The sequence below is a fragment of the Gallus gallus genome, chromosome 28 (assembly GCF_016699485.2).
Source record: "Gallus gallus isolate bGalGal1 chromosome 28, bGalGal1.mat.broiler.GRCg7b, whole genome shotgun sequence".
NCBI lineage: Eukaryota > Metazoa > Chordata > Aves > Galliformes > Phasianidae > Gallus > Gallus gallus.
The window spans coordinates 3,337,203-3,349,821 of record NC_052559.1 but is presented as its reverse complement, the minus strand read 5'-3'; the positions used below and the strand labels follow the sequence as shown (position 1 = coordinate 3,349,821).

The 12,619-nt window shown below is 66.6% G+C and overlaps 1 protein-coding gene across 1 annotated transcript; it reads left to right on the top strand.

The window, feature by feature from the left end:
- The first annotated feature begins 61 nt into the window (after nucleotides 1-61).
- Nucleotides 62-12,552, top strand: ABCA7 (ATP-binding cassette, sub-family A (ABC1), member 7). The gene is made up of 47 exons (XM_046904666.1): nucleotides 62-632; nucleotides 1,068-1,179; nucleotides 1,460-1,601; nucleotides 1,672-1,894; nucleotides 2,009-2,089; nucleotides 2,162-2,393; nucleotides 2,480-2,619; nucleotides 2,686-2,802; nucleotides 2,897-3,270; nucleotides 3,360-3,536; nucleotides 3,657-3,879; nucleotides 3,948-4,169; nucleotides 4,299-4,503; nucleotides 4,584-4,700; nucleotides 4,795-4,966; nucleotides 5,095-5,226; nucleotides 5,305-5,444; nucleotides 5,532-5,669; nucleotides 5,816-6,018; nucleotides 6,122-6,173; nucleotides 6,246-6,448; nucleotides 6,550-6,598; nucleotides 6,700-6,783; nucleotides 7,121-7,138; nucleotides 7,291-7,442; nucleotides 7,514-7,638; nucleotides 7,708-7,806; nucleotides 7,895-8,090; nucleotides 8,160-8,254; nucleotides 8,426-8,458; nucleotides 8,549-8,654; nucleotides 8,739-8,813; nucleotides 8,941-9,110; nucleotides 9,175-9,352; nucleotides 9,450-9,565; nucleotides 9,649-9,793; nucleotides 9,872-9,995; nucleotides 10,088-10,217; nucleotides 10,304-10,424; nucleotides 10,531-10,593; nucleotides 10,658-10,764; nucleotides 10,992-11,133; nucleotides 11,202-11,336; nucleotides 11,411-11,514; nucleotides 11,605-11,697; nucleotides 11,793-12,036; nucleotides 12,111-12,552. The coding sequence occupies exons 1-47, from the start codon at nucleotides 267-269 to the stop codon at nucleotides 12,267-12,269; spliced, it is 6,834 nt and encodes a 2,277-aa protein (XP_046760622.1). The 5' UTR covers nucleotides 62-266; the 3' UTR covers nucleotides 12,270-12,552.
- Nucleotides 12,553-12,619: the final 67 nt, after the last annotated feature.

Genomic DNA, 12,619 nt, shown 5'->3' with positions numbered 1-12,619 from the left:
CAGCGGGGCCCCTTTAAGACCCCTGGTCCGTGACGCAGCTATTTTGTAAGACGGGCGGGGCGGGGCCCGCCGTGATAACGTGACGTGGGAACCGGCATCGGTAACGTGCTCCGGTGGGGGCTCCGCATCCCCCCCCTCCTCCCCGCATCTCCCCATTGAAGACCCCCTTATCATCCTCCGTGCTTCCATCTCCCCTCTGCTATGCGCATCCTCCCCCCCAACGCCTGCCCGCCCCCCAGGGCCGACAGTGGACGCTCCAGCTGGAGATGAGGCCATGCGCTGCGCCGTGCCGCTCCCCGGTGCCCCCCCGCGTCGCTCCGTGCCTCAGTTTCCCCCCGGCCGCAGAGTCCCGCCCCGTTGTGCCCCGCTCCCCCCTCCCTATAGCAGCACGGGGCGAAGCCCTCCCCGCCCCCCCCACGCGGGGATCAGCGGGATTTGCCGCCCGAGATCCCATAATCCCGTCCGGTGCCGCCCGCCCCTCCCCGGGCTCTGTAGGACCGGGCGGACAGGTGAGTGAGCGCCTCCGGCTACCGGGGGGGCGGCCCCGGCTGCAGCGGCTCTTTGCCCCCCCCCCTGCTCCCCTCCGGTTGCATCCAGGCGCTTCCCCGCTCCGGGCGGGGCTGGCATCGGAGGTAACAGCGGGGAAACCGGGTTGGGGTCCCTCTACCCCCGGGCATAGGCAAGAGCCGGGCAGGGAGCGGGGTGTGGGCACGCTTTTCATCCTTGTGGGATGGGGACACCGGCTGGGAGCTGAGCGCCTGCATTTGGGAAACTGAGGCACGGGCAGCGCCTTGGCCCATCCCGCAGCCCCGTGCGGGTGAACCCATCTCCTGGATCCAAAGGGGCTCCCCAGAGCTCGTGCCTGTTTTGCTGGTTTTGCTTTGCGAAAGAATGGGATTTGGAGGCTCGGGTTGGGAAAGGCGCTTTGCTGGCCGGGTTCCGGAGCCGACTCCTCCCGGCACCGCGGGGTTGTGCCGGTGCCCAACCCAGCTCTGCTGAGCCGCGGGCAGCCCGGCGGGGGGATGGAGGCGGTGACTCAGGACTATGGGATGGTTCTCACCCCGCAGCGGGAGCCACGCAGCGCACGACGGCGGCGCAACGCGCGGCACAGCCATGGCTGCGGGGACGCAGCTGCAGCTGCTGCTCTGGAAGAACCTCACCTACCGCCGGCGGCAGCGGGTGAGCAGCGCCCGCAGCTCGGGTAGGGGGTCCCTGCGGTGGCCCCGCGGTGCCGATGGTCCCCCCCAGCTGCGGTGTCCCCCAGGTGCAGTTGGCCATCGAGCTGCTCTGGCCGCTCTTCCTCTTCCTCGTGCTGGTGGCGGTGCGGCGCTCCCACCCACCCTTCCAGCAGCACCAGTGTGAGTGTTGCCATGCCCTGCTCCTGCCCTCGTGCAGGGTGGGGACCAGGGGCTCCCCGTGGAAGCGGTGCAGCCCCCAGACCCGTCTCTCTCCCCCTCAGGCCATTTCCCCAACAAGGCATTGCCATCGGCTGGGACGCTGCCTTGGCTGCAGGGCATCCTCTGCAATGTGCGCAACCCCTGCTTCCAGCAGCCCACCCCCGGAGAGACCCCCGGCACAGTGGGCAACTTCGGAGGCTCCATGTGAGCGGGGGTGGCCAATGGGGGATGCCAGGCCGGGCTCCGCTCCCCTCACATCCCCCCATGCCCGCAGCCTGTCCCGCCTGCTGGCCGATGTCCGCCAGGCCCTGCACCGTGCTGATGGATGGCAGCTCCTGCACCACCTCGCCCACCTCCTGCCTGCACTGCGGGGCCGCACCGCATCAATCTCATCCCGGCTGCTGCAGGACGATACCTTCACACGCCTCCTCCGCACCAACGCCTCGCTGCTGCCCGTGCTGCACCAGGCACTGCTGGAGGGGCTCAGCCCGCGTGATGTGAGTGCCCATGGTGCAGCCGACCTCCCATCACAGCTGGACCTCCTCCCCCCCCCCCCCCCAACTGCTGGGGGTGTTTGGGGTGGCTGTGAGCCCTCTCCATGACCCCCACAGGAGTGGATGAGCTCAGAGATAGATGATGCCGTGGCAGCCCTGGGCCCCTTCCTGCAGAGCGCTGAGTCCCTGCTGCAGGAGGTACCGCATCCCCACATCATCCCCACATCCCTGCCCCATCCTGGGCCCTCCCCGCAGCCCCTCTCTCTGCAGCTCTCCTCCATGGGCACCGTGGCTGAGCTGCAGCGTGAGGTTGCGCTGCTGACGGCTCCCGGTTCCTCTGCTGTGGGCGCCTTTGAGGCCGTATCGCGCATCGCCTGTGGGCACCCCGAGGGTGGGGGGCTGCAGGTGCCCTCCCTCAACTGGTATGAGGACAGCGACGTCAGTGCCTTCATGCACCGCAATGGCTCCAGGCACAGCACGGGAACCCCCGACAACGACAGCAGTGAGAGGGGACGGGGGGGTCAGGGAGCCTCAGGTGCCCCTCTGAGGGTGGGGGCAATGCAAGGCTTCGGCTCTCCCCCCTGCCAGGTCCCTTCTGCCAGGAGCTGCTCCGCAGCCTGGAGGCTGCCCCACTCTCACAGCTCTTCTGGCGTGGCATCAAACCCCTGTTCATGGGCAAGATCCTGTACACACCTCCCAGTCCCGCCACCGACCGCGTCATGGCTGAGGTGAGTGTGCACAGTGCTGGGGGGCTGCAACCCCACTTCCCCCCCTCTGATCCCCTCCCCGTGCAGGTGAACCGAACCTTCCAGGAGCTGGCAGCGCTGCGGGACACGGCTGGTGCTGCACTGGAGCTGGGAGCCCAAATCCGTGCCATTCTTAATGGCAGCCAGGAGCTGCGGGCGCTGCGGGTGCGTGCCCAGAGTGGGGGCTGCATGGGGCCAGGAGGGGCTACGTGGGGCCACCTCCAGGGCCAGGGGGTTGTATTGCACTGATGCTTGGCAGGAGCTGCTGCTGGCCCCGGGCACGGCCCTGCTCCTGGATGGACTCCTCAATGGCACCTCCCAGTCGGTGTTGGCACAGTTGCTGGCCGGGCCGGCGGGGCTCAGCTGGCAGCAGGCACTGGATGAAGCAGAGCGGGCGCTGGGTGCGCTGTCACAGCTCCTGGGGTGCGTCCGCCTGGACAAGATCGAGGCGGTGGGCAGCGAGGAGCAGTTGGTGGCCCGAGCCATGGAGCTGCTGGAGGAGCGGCAGTTCTGGGCTGCTGTGGTCTTCCAGCCCCCCCTGAACACCACGGCCACGGCGCTGCCCCCCCACGTGCACTACAAGATCCGCATGGACATCGACGACGTCACGAGGACCGACAAGATCAAGGACAGGTTGGGGGACGCAGCCCCTCCGAGCATCCCAAGCCTGGCATGGGGTGTTGTGTGTCCCCCCCCTCCCCCAGCATGCTGCTCTACCCCAGGTTTTGGGACCCAGGCCCTGAAGCTGACCCATTCAACGACCTGCACTACGTGTGGGGTGGCTTTGTCTACGTGCAGGACCTGGTGGAACAGGCGGTGGTGCGGGTGCAGACGGGGACCGCCCCACGGGTGGGGGTCTATCTGCAGCAGATGCCATACCCCTGCTATGTGGATGACGTGTGAGTGCTGCAGGACCCCCAGCGACCCACTGTGCTGGGGCATGGGATGAGTGCTGCTGCAGGGCTGTGTCTCTGTTGGTGGTGGGACATGGGGGGGGGTCAGACTGATGCCCCCCTCAGGTTCCTGCGGGTGCTGAACCGCTCGCTGCCGCTCTTCATGACGCTGGCGTGGATCTACTCGGTGGCCATGATCATCAAGGGGGTGGTGCATGAGAAGGAGGCGCGTCTCAAGGAGACCATGCGGAGCATGGGGCTGAGCAGCGGGATGCTGTGGCTCAGCTGGTTCCTCAGCAGCTTCATCCCCTTCCTCCTCAGCTCAGCTCTCCTCGTCCTCATCCTCAAGGCAGGTTGGGGGGTGGCAGCCGGTGTGGTGAGGGGGGTTCTGCAGCTCCAACCCGCCTCACTTTGCAGCTGGGAGACATCCTGCCCTACAGCAACCCGGCTGTCATCTTCCTCTTCCTCGGCACCTTCTCAGTGGCCACCATCTGTCAGTGTTTCCTCATCAGCACCTTCTTCCCCCGTGCCAACCTGGCCTCGGCGTGCGGTGGCATCATTTACTTCTCTCTCTACCTGCCCTACGTGCTGTGTGTGGCATGGCGTGACCACGTCACCTTCCCACTCCGTGTCCTCGTGGTGAGCAGCCCCTCATTCCCTGCACCCCGATATCCCTTGGATGTGCTGGCTGTGGGGTTTGGGTGCTCAGGAACCCCTGCAGCCCCACGGCTGTGTTCTCCACCTGCACCACTGTTCTTGGTGCTGCAGAGCCTGCTGTCCCCAGTGGCCTTTGGCTTTGGTTGTGAGTACTTCTCGCTGTACGAGGAGCAGGGGGTGGGCATGCAGTGGTACAACTTGGGCATCAGCCCTGTGCCGGGAGACCCCTACAGCTTCGCCATGGCCATGGGGCTGCTGCTGCTGGACGCTGTCCTCTATGGGCTGGCAGCCTGGTACATCGAGGGTGTCCTCCCAGGTGAGTGCAGAGCTTCTGCCCCTTGCAGCCCTTTGCCAGCCCTGCTGGGCCCTGCTCAGCCCCTGTGTCCCTGCCCACAGGCCAGTACGGGATCCCCAAGCCCTGGAATTTCCCCTTCCTGAAGAGCTACTGGTTTGGAGAGCCACCCTCAGCCGGATACCCTCCGTACCCCAGCGGTCCTCATGCTGCACCCCAAGGTGAGCCCCTGTCCACCACGATGGGAGGGCCAGGGGGTGAGTCCTGCCCCATTGTGAAGGTCCTGCCTGGCTGTGACCCACCGGTGGCTCCCAGTGCTGGTGGAGGAGCCGCCCGCCCAGCTGCAGCCCGGAGTTTCCATCCGCAACCTGGTGAAGGTTTACCGCAGCAGCAGCCATGTGGCCATCGATGGGCTGAGCCTGGACTTCTACGAGGGGCAGATCACCTCCTTCCTGGGCCACAACGGGGCCGGCAAGACCACCACCATGTGAGCTGGAATCTGGGAGTGGAAGCTGAGCCCCAGCACTGCCCCATCCCCACGCAGCTCCCGTGAGGGTGGGCTCAGAGCTTCCTGTGCACTCTGCCACCTCCACTTTGCCACCCCCTCCTCCCCAGGTCCATCCTGACCGGGCTGCTGCCCCCCACCTCCGGCACTGCCTACATCCTGGGCTGGGATATCTGCTCCGATATCGACAGCATCCGGAAGTCCATGGGGATGTGCCCGCAGCACAACGTGCTTTTTGACACGTAGGCAGGGCTGGGGGGGGGGGGAGGGGGGCGGAGGGAGCAGCAGGCAGGACCCCCACTGACCCCCCCACCCCACAGCCTGACGGTGGAGGAGCACATCTGGTTCTACGGGAGGCTGAAGGGGCTGGCGGAGGAGCAGGTGCAAGAGGAGATGGAGCAGCTGCTCCAGGACACGGGGCTGCCCCACAAGCGGCAAGAACAGACCAGGAACCTGTCGGGTGTGTGGGCTGTGCCGTCCCTATTGCCATACCCATCATCAGCCAATCTCCATCCCAGTGCCGTCCCCAACGCCCGCTCCCCCGCAGGCGGCATGCAGAGGAAGCTTTCTGTGGCCATTGCCTTTGTGGGCGGCTCCAAGGTGGTGGTCCTGGATGAGCCCACAGCCGGTGTTGACCCCTACTCACGCCGCAGCATCTGGGAGCTGCTGCTCAAGTACCGCAAGGGTGAGGGCTGGGGAGGGGGATCCCCACTCCCTCTGTCTGCTGCGAGCCCCCAGCCCTACAGAAGCAGGGCGTGGGGGGAGCACTGTGGGGTGAGATGGGATCCAGAGAAGGGAGACCGGAGTGGGACGGTGGCTCCGTGCCCTCAGGGCGCACCATCATCCTCTCCACGCACTACATGGACGAGGCGGAGCTGCTGGGGGACCGCATCGCCATCATCTCGCAGGGCCGGCTCCGCTGCTGCGGGTCTCCGCTCTTCCTCAAGGCCAGGCTGGGCACGGGCTACTACCTCACCCTGGTCAAACGGGAGCGCACCGAGCTGGGAGCCGGCGGCACCGGCCCCACCAAAAAGGTGCCTCCCCCTGGTTCCCCCCACCGACTCTCCATGCCCAGAGCCCCGTGTTGGATCCCTCTGCAGCACCCACCCACCCACCCTTTGCTGCCCTTTCCCGCAGGACAGCGGCACCTCCGAGGGCGGCGAGCGGGACAGCGAGGGCAGCGCTGCGGGTAGCGTCCCCGCACAGCCCCGCACCGCGCCCCGGCCCCGCACACCCTGAGCACCGCCCTCCCCGTCCCCAGATGTGCCGCAGCTGTCGGCACTCCTGCAGCAGCACGTCCCCGGCTCCCGGCTGGTGGAGGACATCGGGCGCGAGGTGCTCTTCGTGCTGCCCTACAGCGGGGCAAGGGACGGCGCTTTTGGGGAGCTCTTCCGGGAGCTGGATGCGCGCCTGGGCGAGCTGGGCATCTCCGGCTACGGCATCTCGGACACCACGCTGGAGGAGGTACCCGCAGAGCCGGGGTGCCCGGAGATGTGCCCGGAGGTCGTACTGCTGGGGCTGCGGGCGCCTGCGCTGTGCGTGATGGCAGCTCCTTCCCCTCTCAGATCTTTCTGAAAGTGGCCGAGGACGGCGCGGTGGATGGGGGCAGGACAGGTAAAGGCGTTGGTCCCGGTTGGAACGGAGCTTCGGGACCCCGACGTGCAGGGTGAGGAGGTGCTGGGGGCTGTGGCCCCACTCCCATCCCGTTTTATCAGGAAGCAGCAGCAGAACACCTCCGCTGGGGAGAGGAGCGGTCCCCAGTAAGGAGGGGGACACGGGAGCAGCTGCCGAGGAGCCGGGTAAAGGGGGGAGCTGAGGCCGGGGGGTCCGGTAGCCCATCCCCAGGGCCGGGCATGGACCTCAGCGTCCGTCCGTCCGTGCAGGCGGGGCTGGGGGGAGGGATGCTGTGCAGCACTGTGCCTGTTTGACCTCGTGGTGTCCTCCGGGCTTTGGGAATGGTGGGAAGCTGCGATGGGAGTGGGTCTGGGGATGCGAATGCACTGGGGACGTGTCCTGACCCCTTCTGCTGAGGGCAGAGAGATTGGGCATGAGAGCAGTGGCAGGGATGGGGGGGCGTGGGGGGGCTGCGATAGCCACCGTGGCTATAACCCTGCTCTCCTCTCTCCTTACACTGAGCCCAAGGAGCCCGCAGAGGTAGGAATTGGGGGGCTGGGGGGTCCCTCGTGTCTCCGCATGCGGCACCCAGGCGCGGGGCCGTCCCTGCAGCAAACCGTGCCCCCGAACTGGGGCCGAGCCTCTGCTTCTCGCTGCCGGGAGCCGGCTTAGGACCCGTCTGTGCTTTGCAGCGGAGGAGCCGCAGGAGACGGATCTGCTGCGTGGAGCGGCCGGGGGCAGCCGGTGCGTGCGGGGCTGGGCGCTCACCCGGCAGCAGCTCCGCGCTCTCTTCACCAAACGACTGCTCCATGCCCGGCGCAGCACGCGGGGCTTCTTCGCCCAGGTACGGCCGTGGGGGGGACCCTGGGATGGGGGCAGAGGCTGCGGAGCGAGCCCTGACCCGCGGCCCCGCAGATCGTCCTGCCCGCTGCCTTCGTCTGCCTTGCGCTGCTCTTCAGCCTCATCGTGCCGCCCGTCGGGAAGTACCCAGCGCTGCGCCTGGAGCACGGGATGTACGGGCATCAGTTCACCTTCTTCAGGTGCGCGCACGGTCCCCGAGTGCTCTGCCCACCCCGGAGCCGCTGTCCCACGCGTGTGCCCTTTTGCAGCAATGACGCTCCGGGGGACGCGGACACGTCCCGGTTGTTGGCCGCCCTCCTGGCCGAGCCGGGCTTCGGCACCGCCTGCATGAAGGACGCGGCGGGGGGGTGAGCGTGGAGTTGGGGGGGGGGCTCCGCTCCGCTTCGGTGCCGCGTTCTGACGGGGGTCTCCCCTCCCTCGATGCCCGCTGAGCAGGACGGGGCCGTGCCCACCCGCGTCCCACCCCGACGGCTTCAGGCAGCCCCCGGCCTCACCGGCCCTGCTGGAAGTTCTGCGGCGTGGGAACTGGACGCGAGCTGAGCCGTCCCCCCCCTGCCAGTGCAGCGGGCCGGGGGCGCGCAGGATGCTGCCCGAATGCCCCACGGCCGCCGGAGGGCTCCCACCGCCCCAGGTACCCGCGGCTGCCGGTGGAGTCCAGGCAGGTGGTGGGGCTGTGCGTCCATCTGTCCGTCCCCACCAGGTGCAAAGGGGCACAGGGGACATCCTGCTGAACCTGACAGGAAGGAACATCTCTGACTACCTGGTGAAAACCTACCCGCAGCTCATTCGCCAGGGGTGAGTGCTGCCAGCACCTGTCCTGTGCGTGGGGACACCACCGGGACGCTATGGGGAGGGCGGTGGGGAAGGTGGGACAGGGCAGAACGCGATCCAGCTCATGGCTGAGCTGTCACACACAGCTGTGATGTCTCCTCACTGCTGTTTCCCCCTCTGCCCTGTTTCTTCCAGGCTCAAAAGCAAGAAGTGGGTGAACGAGCAGAGGTGGGTGCGGGGGCAGTGGGTCAGCTCGGGCAGGGTGGCCATGCAGTGCCATGAGAGGGTTGGAAGCACCCAGCTCTCTTGCACATCCAGGTATGGTGGCTTCTCCCTGGGCGCTGGTGGCTCTCAGCTCCTGCCATCAGCAGAGGAGGTGAGCAGTGCAGTGCAGGAGCTGAGAGAGCTCTTCAACGTCACCCAGGTACAGCTGGGGTCTGTGCCCAACTGAGCGAGCACGGGGAGGGCTGCTGCACGAGCTGCACCTCACCCCCTGTCCTGCCCTTAGGGCAGCCCCATGGATCGGTTCCTGGGCAACCTGAGCCACTTCTTTGAGGGCTTGGATGCACGCAGGAACATCAAGGTGAGCTCAGAGCTGGAGGCATGGGGACATGTGGCACTGGCTGTGTCCCCTCTCTGGTGTGGGGAGCAGTGCCACGGGCTGGCAGAGGGAAGGGGAGCAGAGCCCAGTAAGCACTCTCGGGCTGCAGGTGTGGTTCAACAACAAGGGCTGGCACGCCATGGTCGCCTTCCTCAACGTGGCCAGCAATGGGCTGCTGAGGGCACAGCTGCCTGCAGGCTCTGACCCCGCACTCTATGGCATCACGGCCATCAACCACCCCCTGAACCTCACCAAGGAGCAGCTCTCGGAGGCTGCACTGTGAGTGCTGGGTTTGGGCTCCCGTAGGCTCCCCCACTGCCCGCTAACTCCCCTTCTGCTGCAGGATGGCCACATCGGTGGACGTGTTGGTCTCCATCTGCGTGATCTTCGCCATGTCCTTCATCCCGGCCAGCTTTGTGCTCTTCCTCATCGAGGAGCGGGTCAGCAAGGCCAAGCATCTGCAGTTCATCAGTGGGATGAAGCCCGTCACCTACTGGCTGGGCAACTTTGCTTGGGACATGGTGCGGGATGGAGACGGGGTCAGGATGGGGCACATCTGTGGCTCCTGAGGGCCAGGACCTCTTTGTCACCCCCCTGCCCGGCTTCTCATGCCCACAGTGCAACTACCTGGTCCCTGCACTGCTGGTTGTCCTCATCTTCCTCTGCTTCCAGCAGAAGTCCTACGTGTCCTCAGCCAACCTGCCTGCCCTGGTGCTGCTGCTGCTGCTCTACGGGTGAAGGGCCGGCAGAGCTTGGGATGGGGTGGGGGTGGGTGCACCCAAGTGCACCATCCTCAGCCCCTTCCTCTGCCCTCCAGGTGGTCCATCACCCCCCTGATGTACCCGGCCTCCTTCCTCTTCAGCATCCCCAGCACCGCCTACGTGGCCCTGACGTGCGTCAACCTCTTCATTGGCATCAATGGCAGCGTGGCCACCTTCGTGCTGGAGCTCTTTGTGGACAAGGTGAGCCCCGGGCCCCATCCCTCACATGGGGCTGGCTGGCTCTGCCGGCTCTCCCATCCTTCTCTCACTGCCCCGTAGAAGCTCAACAACATCAACCGCATCCTGAAGAAGGTCTTCCTCATCTTCCCCCACTTCTGCCTGGGCCGAGGCTTAATTGACATGGTGAAGAACCAGGCAATGGCCGATGCCTTCGAGAGGTTCGGTGAGTGCAGAGGTGCAGGGCTGCTCCCCTGCCCAACCCCCCTCCCCTGGCGCCCCCCATCCTGCAGCTCCTTTCCTTTTCTCCTTTTATAGGAGACAAGCGCTTCGTGTCCCCGCTGTCCTGGGACTTAGCAGGGAAGAACATGTTTGCCATGGCCATCGAGGGCACCATCTTCTTCCTCTTCACCGTACTGCTGCAGTACCGCTTCTTCCTGCGGCTCCGGTGAGGGCTGGCCAGGGACGATGGGGGTGATGGGGGCACTGGGGACTATAGGAGATCCTGGAGGTTCCCCACTGCTGCTCCCCCAGACCACGTGCTCTGCAGCTGCCCTCACTGGGGGATGAGGATGAGGATGTAGCCCGGGAGCGGGCGCGGGTGGGCAGCACCACACGGCGCAGTGCCGTCCTGCTGCTGAAGGACCTGACCAAGGTGTGTGGCTGCACCGTGCCCCGTCCCATGGCCCCCATCCCGCTGATGGGTGCTGTGTCCCCTGGGCAGGAGGTGCTGTGCCTCACGGTGATCCCATTCCCTGTAGGTGTATCGGTACCGACGTGCTCCAGCAGTGGACCGGCTGTGCCTGGCTGTCCCACCTGGTGAGGTGAGTGCTGGGGGCCACGCACTGCGGTGGGGTCAGGGCTGCTGCTAAGCCCACTGCTCCACAGTGCTTTGGGCTGCTGGGGGTGAACGGTGCAGGGAAGACATCCACCTTCAAGATGCTGACGGGGGACACCGAAGTGACGCTGGGGGAGGCCTGGCTGAAGGGACACAGGTGGGAGCATAGGCACCATCATCCCTCCTCACCATCTGCTCACACTTACCCTCATCCCTACAGCCTGCGTGCTGGCTTCTTCATCCTCATCCTCATCTTCATCCCTGCAGTTCGCTCGTTCCTAACCCTGCTGCATGCTCAGCCTCACCCTTGTCCCCGCAGCTTGTCCCTGGTTCCTGCAGCTTGCCCCTCGTCCCACAGCGTACTCACCATGTCCCATCCTGCAGCGTGCTCACCGACCTGCAGGCTGTCCATCAGAACATGGGGTACTGCCCGCAGTTTGATGCCATCACGGAGCTGCTGACGGGAAGGGAGCATTTGCAGTTCTACAGCCGTCTGCGTGGGGTGCCGGAGGAGGAGACCCCCAGGGTACAGCCCACACCCTGGCCTCCCCCCAGCCCCTCTGGCCCCATGCTCACCCCCACACACTCTCACAGGTGGCTCAGTGGGGCATTGCCAAGCTGGGTTTGGGACCACATGCAGACCGCCTGGCAGGCACATATAGTGGGGGCAACAAGCGTAAGCTGTCCACGGCCATCGCCCTGCTCGGCAGCCCCCCCATCATCTTCCTGGTCAGTGGGGCAGTGGGGGGGGGGATGGCGGCCATGGGGCAGGACTCGACGGGGGGCTGACGCTGTGGCTGCAGGATGAGCCCACGACGGGGATGGACCCACGAGCCCGACGCTTCCTGTGGGACTGCATCCTCAGCCTGGTCAGGGAGGGCCGCTCTGTGCTGCTCACATCCCACAGGTGGGTTCCCAGCACGGCTGGGGGGGGACAACACGGGTGGGACGGAGGTCTCTGCTGTGTGCCTCACACCTCCCCCCCCCACCCTGGCAGCATGGAGGAGTGCGAGGCGCTGTGCACCAGGATGGCCATCATGGTCAACGGCCGCTTCCGCTGCCTGGGCAGCGTGCAGCACCTCAAGAACCGGTAATGGGTGGGGGCGGGCCCACTGGTGGTGGTGGGGGGGGGGGGCTGCGCTGGAGATAAGCGCTGCCTGCATTGCCGTCCCTTCCTTGGTGCAGGTTTGGGGATGGGTACACAGTGGTGGTGCGGGCGGTGGGGTCCGGCCCCGCGCTGGGCGCTGTGCAGCATCTGATGCAGTGCAGCTTCCCCGGCATCGCGCTGCAGGAGCAGCACGGCAGCACGCTGCAGTACCGCCTGCCTTCCCACGCCTGCTCCCTGGCACACGTGTTCGGCGTGCTGGCAGCGCACTGCGGGCGCGGCCCCATCCAGGACTACTCTGTGTCCCAGACCACCCTCGACCAGGTGATGGCGGTGAGGGGCGCTATGGGGACGGGGTCTTTCCTGCTGGTGCTGCCGCTCACCCCAAATCCCTGCAGGTCTTTGTGCACTTTGCCAGGGAGCAGAGCGACGGGGACGTGGGGCAGGACGTGGGATCGGGGCAGGATGCAACCGCAGGGCGGGATACGGCCCCAGTGCCCGGGAGGAGGCCGATGCCGTTCCTGGAGGACGACAGCTATCGGGAGAGCGCGGTCTGAGTGTGGCCGCGGGGTCTCTGGACCCCCATCCCCCGCCCCAGCCCCGCTCCCGGCTGGGACACAACCACTGATCCCGGTCTGCCGCTGGCCCGGAGCCCGGCTGCGCCGCTCCTGCTGGGCTGGGGGTCACGATCCGCCGGGTCGGAGCCGCAGGGGAAGGCTGGCCCGCTCCTCGCGGCAGGGCTGCACCCGGTGCTGGGCGCGGGGCTGTGCTGCTCGCGCTGCTGTCACATAGCGAATGGAATAATAAAGCGCTGCAGTGCCGCAGGCGGAGCGCTGTGCTTTGTGGCTGTGGCAGAAGGGGGCGGGGGTGGGAGGGGGGTGCGGGAAAAAGGGGTCCTGAGCGACAC

What these genes read in the sequence shown, in the direction of transcription:
- ABCA7 (XM_046904666.1), top strand. Translation starts at nt 267, where the DNA reads ATGAGGCCATGCGCTGCGCCGTGCCGCTCCCCGGTGCCCCCCCGCGTC. An exon ending in TCCTCATGCTGCACCCCAAG is followed by an intron (nt 4,701 to 4,794) that starts GTGAGCCCCTGT and finishes GGTGGCTCCCAG; the next exon opens with TGCTGGTGGAGGAGCCGCCC. An exon ending in CCGCAGCTCATTCGCCAGGG is followed by an intron (nt 8,255 to 8,425) that starts GTGAGTGCTGCC and finishes TGTTTCTTCCAG; the next exon opens with GCTCAAAAGCAAGAAGTGGG.